At 39.9% G+C, this 12,568-nt stretch overlaps 1 protein-coding gene across 7 annotated transcripts in view; it reads left to right on the top strand.

The window, feature by feature from the left end:
- tenm3 (teneurin transmembrane protein 3) overlaps positions 1-12,568 on the top strand; it is a 229,612-nt gene that overhangs the window by 163,604 nt on the left and 53,440 nt on the right. For all 7 annotated transcript variants that reach the window (XM_027282804.1, XM_027282802.1, XM_027282801.1 and 4 more), the window contains 5 exons: positions 1,560-1,692; positions 1,974-2,102; positions 5,877-6,008; positions 7,029-7,164; positions 11,086-11,229. In XM_027282804.1, the coding sequence (XP_027138605.1) occupies positions 1,560-1,692; positions 1,974-2,102; positions 5,877-6,008; positions 7,029-7,164; positions 11,086-11,229 (674 nt within the window). The remainder of the gene's footprint in view (positions 1-1,559; positions 1,693-1,973; positions 2,103-5,876; positions 6,009-7,028; positions 7,165-11,085; positions 11,230-12,568) is intronic.

Genomic DNA, 12,568 nt, shown 5'->3' with positions numbered 1-12,568 from the left:
ATTCATAATCACTATCATAAAAAACATTAAACCTTAAACATGAACTGTATAATACTGCTAACTGCCAAGTGATGGTATTTCTGACAGCATATCCTAAAAATAAGAGGAGCATATATATAAATTTATATATAAGACATGCAGTGACTATGCAATAAATCTGTAAAAAAGGAGAAGAAATAATACATTCTAACTGTAATAGAAGATTGACTGCAATGAACCTTTTGACTGACATATTTCACTTATTTTATTTGTAAACCAAATTAAAAACAAATCAATTCGTCATGACCAAACACATCAATACTTCATTTTCTGGAGGTCGAGCTCTGGAAATGGTGTCATTTGGTGTCATTATGGTGTTTTTATCTCCACTTGAAACTACAAGAAATAGCATTTAACACATTGCATAAAACACATGAAGTACTTGATGAAAAGCCAGTTCAGCAAAACAAATCTACCTCTATCTTCAATCTCAAGATCATCAGCTGAAGAGGTGTGAATGTGTGGAGGAGTACAAGTGTTAGACTCTTTTAAAATGCATTGGATTCACAAGAATGCACCACTCACTGCAGAACACACATTCCAGTACACACACATACAGAAACACACAGAGAACAAAAGACATACAAACACATGCTCACATAGACTCAACAACATATGGATATGTAATGATATGCACATGCAGTATAAACACTTATTTGGAAATGCTTGTAGATTCACAGAAGCATAAACACACTCAGAATTTAAATGAGCCAATTACAAACTCACAGTTCAACATTTATGAGTCAGTTCACTCGACAGCTCTTCAGGGCAAATAACCCTGCCTTGTGCTTCAATAGTTTTTCGAGTTAAAACAAACAGTTTGGTTTGCTTTCATGAAATGTTCAAGCAATAACAGTGTATATTGATTATATGCATTTTTTATTCCTTTTTTTTTTGTAGTGTCATATTTCATAAAATCTTCACTAATCTGCATTTAAATGCACCAGGCCTCAAATGAAGCGGGGAAATGAGAATTTACATGTTTTATACTTTGTATTTGAGCAGGATCAAAAATAGTGGGTTTCAATGTGCACATTTATGTGCAAAGGAGTAACAACAGGTCTATTTTAGTCCACGTTGTTTACAATAGGCTAAAAATTAAAAATACATAAAACAAATTTGAGAACACTCGAAAATGCACAACCTTGTATAAATCATTAACAATATGCATGAAAACATGATAAAATATACTAGAAAGTAAAAGCCAAACACACAACAATGTGCAAAGGGTTAAATCAGTGGATGAAGCTGGAACCGGTTTTAAGTGATCATGCCTAGACAGATCAATCACAAACAGGTGTGTAGCATTTCTTTTTGTGATCCTCATCAATAATACACAATAACAGTGAAATACGAAAAATAGCTATACCACAATATGAAGTAAAATACTCTCTATGCAACATGTAACGTGTAGCATGTTAATGTTGCAGCCTGTGGTTGTTTTTCGAGTTAAAACAAACAGTTTGGTTTGCTTTCATGAAATGTTCAAGCAATAACAGTGTATATTGATATATGTGCAGGTTTGATCTCCTGGCCAATGGTGGGGCATCCCTGACACTGAGTTTTGAGCGTGCTCCATTCCTTACTCAGTACAGAACGGTGTGGGTGCCATGGAACGTCTTCTATGTGATGGACACACTGGTCATGAAGAAGGTGAGCGCTGACACCACTGTCTGTCACTGTCATCACGATTACTGAAGCACCACTTTGAACTGTTTGTCTTACACTGACTGATGAAGCTTTTATAGAACTTGCTACCAACATAATTACTTGATTACCTTGTGGAGCAGGATGACATGCTCAGCTGCAGTGCAGTGTTTTTCCTGATGTATACACTATCTGACTGAGGAGGTGACTAATGAACTCATTGTTTCACACTCAATGAGTTGATGCATCTGTGACTAACACACATGTTTGTGTCTGGCTTTTTTCAGGAGGAGAATGACATCCCGAGCTGTGACCTGAGTGGTTTCATCAGACCCAGTCCTGTCATTGTTGCTTCTCCTCTGTCTACGTTTTACAGAAGTTCACCTGAGGACGGCCCTATCATACCTGAAACACAGGTGATAAATACTACAAAGGCCATGCATATAAAATATTTCATTATTTTGTCATGGAAAGTCATTAGAAAGTAGAAATCTTTCAATTAACTCTTGTCACCTTAGGAGCTGTAACTAACAGACACAGTGCACATTACATTTTAAAGATTTTAGATTCGGTGTGACTTACAAACTCACAAATAAATGTTCATAAATTATCTTCAGATCAGAAAAAAAGATGCACCAAAACTGTGTAAACAAATCTAGACTAGCTGTAGCCTGCAATGGAACTCAGTGGATCCATAAAACATTCTATATCCTCGAAGCATTATGGGAACTGTAGTTCCAAAGAGTGTGATTACCCCTAAACAGAAGTAAGACAACAATAATTATGGCAGTGAGAAAACTGGAAAAAAAGGCCCAGAATATCACAACCTGTCCAGATTGACACTCCTCTCTTCCATTCATCTACTTACTGCATATCTGAGCTGTGGCCCTTTTTACATAAAGACTTTTAGTATTGTTAACAAATGTGTAAAATGGGTAACACACAGTCAATCAAATTTTATTTGTATAGCCCAAAGTCACAAAGTACATTTTCCTCTGAGGGCTTTACAATCTGTACAGGGAGTGGACAGACGTGCAATGGATGTCACATGTACAGGACAAATCAACACAATATATTGTACAATTACAGTGACTGATAAAATGACAATGAATTACAATGAATGATAAAATTATTACAGTAGCAGTGGAACCTGTGATAGAGATAGAGAGACACAGATGCACAGCAGCAGCAAATCATCAACTAACTATAAACTGTAATGGAGATATGGTAGCAATAATGACTGAATAATGCATAATGCAGTAATAACATGTGTAGTGGGCGTCTGCAGGACCACAGCAGCAGCCACGATCCATGAGAACCTGCTGGACGACAGAGCACAGAAACTCCAGGGAAGAAGTTTAGTTAGTAACATGCATTAACATGCATTAATGAGATATGCATGTTTATGTTTGAACACACACATAGTACAGCACAATCCTCACGTGCAAATTGCTTTTGTGAGCAGCGCGAGCAGCTTATTCTGTGTGGGAGGATGCTGCACATCATAACATCTGTAGCACTTTGATGATGTGTGGTGGGTCCACCTTGATGCTGGAGTGTTCTGTTGCTTTTCTGTTTGGTGTGGTTCTGTCAGTGGTGTTTGTAATTGTTTGTCTGAATGTACGTACGTATGGCACATGATGGATGTCTGAAGGGACTCATCATTCAAATCAATCACTCAGTGAAAACACTGGCTGCATAGAAAGACAGAAAGAAAAGCCCAGGCTCCAGGAAGAGAGATGACAAGCTAAAACCAGCAGACACAACTCGGACATCAACTAAACTTTTACTCATTACTCACCTGCAGCATATGTTTCTATGACTTTTGAAGCAAAATGAACTATTGTTTTTTCTCTGTTCATTGTATGCTGGATATCTGCTGGTAATGTGCAATTAGATCTAATAAGAATGAGCCCTGCTCCCATACATTTAATAACCATTACTATTGGCATGATTATGTAATTAATCCTCTGTAAGTCGCTTTGGCTAAAAGCGTCTGCTAAATGCAATGTAATGTAATGTAATTATATATATACATATATACATACACACACACACACATACATACATACACACCTCTCTCAATCTGTCTTGCATGCACACAGCCAATATACCTCCTTTTTCTTCGCTCTCCTCCCCTTTCTCTTAGACACACACACACACCACACAAAGATAACATGGTGTAATGTGTATGCAATTACAACATTCCTCCATGATGAGCCTCAGTTGCCTGCCAAGAGAAACTATTACTAGGCTTATAGGCAATCAGTGGCAGGACAGGGTGGGGCTGTGTGTGAGGTACGTGTGTGTGTGTGTGTGTGTGTGTGTGTGTGTGTGTGTGCGTGCGTGTGTGTGGTTCTTTATCATCACATTGTGTTAATCAGTCCACAGAGGAAATGAAACAGATGACAGAACTCCATGTCTGTTTTTATATTTTTACAACCCTGAACCAGCGCTCCGTAATTATTTTTTATTTGACAAGCATGTGTGCATGTGCCTGTCTATCTGCGATAAAGGGAAAGGGGTTGTGCATAGTGGAAAGCACGTAATGTGTGTGTGAGGTACATGTGTGCGTGCGTGCGTGCGTGTGTGTGTGCCTGAGTGCAGATCAAAAGCAAGCGAATGGAAAGCCGCTACTTAGCTTTTGGTGGAGCTGAGTCCATTAGAGAGGAGGGCAGTGAAAAGGGCAGTCTTAAAGGCGATGTAATGGATCTGTAATGAACACTTAATGCCTGGCTAATGAAAAGGCAATAGTGCAGTTGAAAAATATAACACTGGAACAGTCCAAATGGATCATTCCCTGAGGAGGCTTTTTTCCCTGAGGAGGCTTTTTTTCTATTCGTATATATTTCTTCTACGTCTCCTTTTTTTTCTAAGTCCACCTCTTCATCAAATCCTTCTCTTCTCAAATTCTGTACAGAGTTCTATCTAAAATGATCTAATCTCGATCTGAAATGTATTCATGAATGAATGTATTTAATTACAATTTTTTTGCATTTTTTGTTGTATAAGCCTGGACCGAAGAGGTTAAATGCTGAGATCTGGAAGTAAATTCAAAAACATCTGTAGGGGTGTGAAATGAGCATTCAGGGGATCATCACAACATTAAAAACACCTGTCACAGTTACTGGTTCAACCTTGATTTACTGTTCTTGTCATAGGTGTGCATTCATAATTTCTATGTCTATGTCTATGCAATGACAGACACCAATACTTGTGTGCACTCTGTGTGTGATGTAGATAAACTGGCCCGATTAAAATAATATCAAGACAACCAAAAGAATTTTCCTTGAGGTTTCCTTTTCTGCAGACGGACCCTCGTCCTTGATGAAGTTTGAAGATGAAATGTCTTGCTTGTTCGCTCAGTGACTTTTCCAGTCTGCTGCCATGCTGCGGCCCTCACACTCCTCCTGACAACTCTGTGCCATCCCACTGTTGACACTTGGTGTTACCACATCATCAGTGACGCTGAGACATGTTGCATGTCCTCTGCTTTATATGGCTGCCCACTGACAGAGCTGTGATTTAGTCTCACCACGTTCAGGTTCAACACAAGGACACATGCACAAACACACACCAACATGGATAAAAACAACCTCAAAACAAACATACTCACACACACTTTAGCATTCACTCGCACAGAAATCTCTTCAGTCATTTCATTTCTCTTCTCTCCAACAAGCACAGATGTCAAAGATCAGAGAAGATGATATGTTACTTGCAAGTAACAGTGAGCAAAGAGGCAGATTTCAAACTAAAAGACTCACAGTGGGTATCAAAAGGTCAGGGAGGTGTCAGCATGGTGTGTGAGCTGTCGTATGTGTATGTGTTATGATCTATATCAGAGCAGTCCTCCTACTTGTCCTTCACCTGCAAGTGCACCTGATAAAATATGTACATTTACATGGCTTCCTTTTAAGATGTGCCACCTCAGGTTTGGAAACAATGTTTGTTCTGTTTGTTTTTGTGCTGTGAAGGAAATTTAAGGTTTTATCAGACAAATACATTTTGTTAAGTCATTCCACTAATGCTTGTAAATCTTATGTTATATACTGTATATTTTAACCACAACACTGCGTGCCAATAAGCAGGCTATTCCTGATAAATATGACGTCAGATAGAAATCAGGCAGTGAAATAGTGTCAGGACAGGTGCTGATGCGTTTTCTGTGTTATTTTATACTTCTGCAGGTTTTACAGGAGGAAACCTCGATACCAGGCAGTGATCTGAACCTGATCTACCTGAGCTCCAGAGCTGCGGGATATAAACCAGTCCTCAAAGTCACCATGACACAGTCATCAATACCATTCAACCTGATGAAGGTGAGATATATCATACAATGTTTTATTAAGTTTCCTCAAAGCCACTCTGATGTGATATCAGCAGAAAATGCTGACCATTAACAGCTTCAGTCAACCAATCAGCATATGTGCCTCACAGGGCCAGTGCCAGAAGTTGTAACCATTCAGGGCTCAGCTTTTACCACTGCTCTGCTTTCCAGTCTATTTGAGAGAACAGCATGTCTAAAATGTGTACATCACTTGGGGAAAAGATGGATGGAGGATATCGGAACTTTTCTAGCTCCACTTATTTATCCCTGAAAGTTTCCTCCACTGAAAGAATGAAATGAAATATTACAGATCAGAGTTTATCCTTTACTCCTATGTTCCTCTCTCCTTTCTTCTCAAAACATATTCTCCTCTTCTTCTCCACATATTTTCACGTCTTCATCTTATTCTCTCCTTCTTTCTTTTCCTTACTTTCTTTCTCACTCAACCTTTCTCTTCCTCACTCCTCAAATTCAGACTGTCCTTTTCTCACCACTTCACTCCTTTCTTTTGCTCCTCATCACACATTTAGCTAGCACAACATTAAGAACATACCATGATCTCACCAGCAAAAGTGATCATTGTGAAATGTCAGCAGCCAGGTGGGTAAACTACTAGCTTTGTGAATCGGCACTTAGTTTATGAAAGTAACTTACAAACCTGAAACAAGTCTGTCCACAATTCACTTGCTGATGCAGATGCTGTTGAATCATTATCTGTGGATGGCAGCTGAGGTTGACTCCAACTGTATGAAATTCCAGAAACACGAGACAACAGTCCCCATGACACTCTTAGGGTATACCTATAGACTGTGATTGTCAAAGAACTTTTGCTGTGTGCATTTGTTGATCCAGGGTGGAAATTACCCAAAGTTAAAGTTGTTTGAAAAACCTAGAAGATTCAAGTCTGGAGCTGTGGAAGCCACCACAACCCCACCCATGGTTGCTCATAGCAGTGGAACCTGAACTACCATTTTGTGACCATTTAGTGGCGTATCTGGTTATTTTTCTCCAGGTTCACCTGATGGTGGCGGTAGTGGGTCGCCTTTTCCAGAAATGGTTCCCTGCCCAACCAAATCTATCCTACACCTTTATCTGGGACAAGACAGACGCCTATGGGCAACGTGTCTATGGACTATCCGAGGCGGTTGGTAAGTTTGTTGCTAATAACAAAGCTAAGCAGTTGTGTTTGACTTTTCTTGAGACTATGAATTCTATTCTAGCCCTCCACTACATGCACTTCTGTGTTCCTTTTGAGCATTGGTGTATGTGTTGTCAGAATTTAGGTCTATGGGTATAGTCAAATAGTCAAAAAATTACCTCCTTACCCCCCTTTCCTACCCACTTTTCCTAACTACTTTTCCTTGACCTCGATGGAAAACATCATGAGGTACATGAACATCTTACGAGGCTATGCTAGGAATAAGAAAACAAAATCACTCTTACACAAACAAAGTAACAAAACAACAAGACCTGACAATGGTATGGATAAAGTGCTGGTTCTCTGACACATGGGACAAGACGAACTGGCACAGGACAAAGGGAGACACGGACTATATATACACACAAGGTAAGGGCACAGGTGGAAACAATCAGGGGGGAGACTGGGAATCCCAAGGGCGGGAAAACGGACAAATGGAAGAAAGTAAAACTGGTAACAATAGACACAGACAGGAAGTGTAACCAAAATAAAACAGGAAATCACAAGACAAAACTGAATTAATTAAATTAACAAAGTTTCCTGGACATGACAGATACTTACAAAAATGACCAATTATGCAAGTACATCCAATCAGCTGAACTGCTACAAGTACCATACTAACAATAGAACAATAAGAGATAAAGAGGGTTTTTTTCATAGACCAAGGTATGAACAGTTGATGTACAGACGTCCACTGAGAGATGTCAGCTAGACTTACAGAGATTATAGCTGTGGTAGGAAAAGCTGCATAAGAGAATAACAGAGCCAAGAGAAAGAGAAGGGAGACCAGAACAGAACTGCAGGGACACCTGTAGTGAGCTTATAAGATTCACACATAAATTCACTCCAAGTTACCCTGTAAGTGTGGCCTTTGAGGTAGGATGTGACCAGTGAGAAGACAGCCGGAGGCTCCCAGTTCTTGGGGATGGAGAGGAGGATCTGGTGATTCACAGGATGACAGCAGAGGACAGGGAAGCTGCTGTGGCAATGTGAAGTTATTCTGTGACAGAAAGGAGGCCACTCTCAGTTGAGTAAAGACAGCACACTCAAGTGCTTTGGAGAGAAATTAATTCTTTACCTCAGAAGGGTTGAGTGTGAGTTTCTTCAGGAATGGGGGTCACTTTAGCTGTTTTAAGAATGTTTATAAAAGCGGCATTGAAGAGGTGGGTGAGAAAGGGAAAGTGGAGAAAAGGGAGACTGAAAATTGGATTGGAAAAAAGAGCTTTTAGCTGCAGAAAGGAGGTAGAGAACTAGGAGTGATTGATAGGCAAGGACATCCTCGTGGTGCTTGGATTTTCACCATTTTTTCAGTTGCCCACGGGGTGGATCTGTCAGGTTGCACTAATTCTGACAAACATAGGACTAGAGGAGTCAGGTGAGCCTGACAAAAGGTGAGAGGACAGAAAGAGTCCAGAAAAGAAGTAGAAAGGAAAGAGGAAAGAGAGGAAATTGTCTGTGGTAGAGGGAGGAGGCATAAGTGAGAAGATAGATAAGGCAAGAGAGGGCTAACGGTTGCTGTGGACAGGGACAGACAGAGACAAGGACTGTAAGGGAAAAGCAAGATAGTAAAAAAAAACACCCTTACAGTCTTGTAAGTAGATGACTGGCAGTTCAATAGACACACTTTGACAAGGTGTTTGGTGTATGTGGAGCAGGTGGTGCTGATAAGATTGGAGTGGTTACAGTGATGTTGTAAGCGGCTGTGATTTACAATACCTATGAGAAGACTGATGTACAGGAATGGGAAGTATACACACATCAGTTAGGAAAGAAGATAAATTGAAAACATACTGATAATCCATAAAGGATTGCTGTGAAAGACTCCTTCACGTGACTCTTCATATGTTGAGGCTGCCACTTCAAACAAAGGCTGATTTAAAAACATTTGTGGATCCATTAAATCATTTACTGATACAGTTCCGGGTCTGTAATGAAACTATGACAACAATACTGTGCACAGTGACTGTGGAAAGGAATGTCCTGTAGTGCTGACTTCTTTTTAACATACATAAAGCTGCAGACAGCCACAGCTAAGCTCAAATAGATTGTGGAGCAAGAGTTTGACAGGGAAATGGCTTGGACATAATGGGCATGCTAACCTCTCTGACACCTTTATGAGGGACAAGTCCAGCAGACATACTCCTCTGTGAGTTATTACTTATGGTAGCCTGGCTTAATGGGTTGAACATAAAGATGATTTACAGCTATGTTTTGTAACATTCTGAAATTGGTGCTCATAAGTTTTAATAAGGTAGCGTAACCACCAAGAATATTTGGAGTGTATGTCTGGCAACTGTTCAAATCAGAGCTAAGACACAAATATATAGACACTGACCTGCACCTTTTCAATGGCTTTCTTTTTTTCAGTCTGTAAGTGTCTCATCCCTCATAATGGCGTTATGGTTTTTAATTTGATCAAACGTTTTATGTTAACCATGTTAACATTTGCCCAGAATCAGCCTTTTCAGCATTGTGCCAGTGTGTCAAAAACCCAAAACACTAAAGTTCACTTAACCTGCTTAATCTGGAATGTCTGAGTGTAGGTTAGTTAACAAATGAAGTCTGAAATGTGATACAGATCCAATAAAATAAACATAACGGAAAGACATATACAATTATCCAATCTGCTACAGACCACAGCTGAACCCGCCCCTTCCTAAATTCCAGATTCCAGACAATTTTAGATTTTGAATTCAGGGTATTGTGAGCTGAATGATGATTGTGATTGTTAATGAAGTTGTGTTTTCTAAAGCTGTGTTTTCTCATGGAAAATGTATTCCTTTTCTTTTTCTTGACGAAAACATTGGCTTTCTAAACACAGATGGGTGTGTTTTGGCCTAAAGGACTGGTTCTCTGAGTAGTCTCAATGTAATACAAACTGCAAACCTCTTTAACATAGACTTTGGAGGCAGCATAAATGAATGGTCACACAAGCCCAGACAGTGATTAATAGCAGATTCTGCAGGATAGATGATCTATGTCAAGGGAGGCGTGGAAGCGTATCTGCTGTCTGTGGTCCTTGGCAGTGAACAGCCAAACAAGGTATGCATTACATCAGGCTAATTCAAACAAATGTTGGCTATTACAGCAATGAAATAGGTGACACTGAAAAATAATCATGGCGTCAAAATGATGGTGGTAGTCCTGGGTGTCTGTACATGTGGCCATATGAGAAATAAAAGGAGGACAACACATTTGTTTCAAGTCAGTATCCTGATTGATCAGCAGAGGCTCGTTTTGTTTCAGCTTCAACAAATAGGTTGGTTCTAGTTGATTCAGATCCAAACAATGGCTATAATAGATATTTTTTATCATGGCACCGTCACTATGAAATACTGAATTTGTAGCTCATTGTTTATCTCTCCAGCCCACGACTTTACTAATTTGGTTCACTCTCTGCTCCCATAAGATCATTTTTGGCTGCAACAGGCATCTGTTTGCAGAGAAAAAGCTCTGCACTGTATACTACCTGCTCAGCAGCACACGGCAAACAGGTATATTAGCAACTAACTTGTGGAGGATAGCGAAGCATTCAGCAACAGAAGATACTTCCCTCAAGTGTTGGTAGAAAAAATGACTAGGGCGCAAGGGCACATTGATGAAGCAAGTGTCCCACCCCTGAAGTTACAGTGCTATTCAGAGACAGGCCTGACAAGTAGTCTGTCATTGCAAAGTGTGTGTGTGGGTGTGTGTTCCCTCAGTGAACCAGCAGCAGGAGTCAGTGGATGTTATAAAAGTGGACAGATGGAGGTTAACTTTGTGTTGTCTGTTTAATTTTGCTCTCAATCACAGAAACATCCCAGTTAGTTCTGGTTTAAAAGAGAGAGCTCAATAACTGACCTCGCCATGTGTGTGTGTGTGTGTCCAAAAGTGTCGGTGGGGTTTGAGTATGAGTCCTGTCTGGACCTCATCCTGTGGGAGAAGAGAACGGCCATTTTACAAGGCTACGAGCTGGACGCTTCCAGTATGGGAGGATGGACGCTGGATAAACATCACATCCTGGACCTGCAAAACGGTAGGTGCTACAACATGACAACACCCTGTTCTGCACTGTACTGCATGTACTGCAGCTGAATCTTCATGTCCACACACATAATATCCATGCTACAAGATGAAACATATCTCAACATTATAAAATCCTATTTTGAGTCAAGGTTTATAGGCTGAAATGTAGAAAGAAGAAGGCTATGGTCAACGGAGCGGAGTGTGTGTGTGTGTGTGTGTGTGTGTGTGTGTGTGTGTGTGTGTGTGTGTGTGTGTGCGTGTGTGCGTGTGTGTGTGTGTGTGTGTGTGCGCGCGCGTGTGTGAGAGAGGGCCTCTTAGATTTGTTCCAGCTTCACAGTGCTATTTTGTGTTTCTCTTTCACACACGTGCACAGTTTGAATTTCTTGTGTCATACTAAATGAGGCTAAACGTACAACAAAACACAACAGCCACCTCAAACATAAATATAGAAACAAACACCGTGATGGAGGTCGGTGCTCTGAGTGTCCTTCTAGTTACAATACAGCTTTTTTCATTGTTAAAACATTCTGGAAACTCATGCACAGTCGGTAGGACCTGACTTAATGTACAACCCTGATTCCCAAAAGTTGTGACGCTCCTCCCAGAGGACATAATCAATCCATCCATCAGGGTCACGGTGAGGCTGGAGCCCATCCAGCTATTCACCTGCCAGCCTCTTGTCACGGTCCCTAATTTTTCAAATTCAGAATGAGAATGAGATCAGTTTAAGCATGAAATATCTTGTCTTTGTACTATATTCATTTTCATGTAGGACATAAAGGATTTTTAAAGTTGTTACTTTCTGTTTTACACAGCATCCCAACTTTTATTGGAATCAGGGTTGTACATGTACGCAATATACAGTAACATTAACCAAAATAATTTAACAATCTACTTTATCTTGACCAAAATATTTGAGTCTGATATTAACCACCAAAAGAAGTGCATGGTGTCACTTTTATGAACCACACGACCCCATGACACATACTGTACATGGAGCGAACATTTTCTTATTTAGAATCAGAATCAGAAATACTTTAATAATCCCATTTATTTTTTATTGAATTATTTTTATTTTTAAAAAATGAACATTATCTTAAATTATATTAAGTTTTACTGACCATACTATTAAACAGAGCCAAGTAGAATTGACAGTAACTTTATCACAGCTGTTTTTTTTATCATTCAACTCTTCTGCAAATAAAAAAAATCAAGAAGTGAAGACATGAAGATGTTGATGAGCCTTTTTTAAGTTGATTTGATTCCAGCTCAGCAGTGTGTGCGTGTGTGCGCGTGTGTGCGTGCGTGTGTGTGTGTGTGTGTGTGCGCCCCTTCTGCTCTGTAAAGGC

The sequence above is a fragment of the Larimichthys crocea genome, chromosome X (assembly GCF_000972845.2).
Source record: "Larimichthys crocea isolate SSNF chromosome X, L_crocea_2.0, whole genome shotgun sequence".
In the NCBI taxonomy this organism is placed as follows: Eukaryota; Metazoa; Chordata; class Actinopteri; family Sciaenidae; genus Larimichthys; species Larimichthys crocea.
This window is presented reverse-complemented; position numbering and strand designations above follow the sequence as displayed.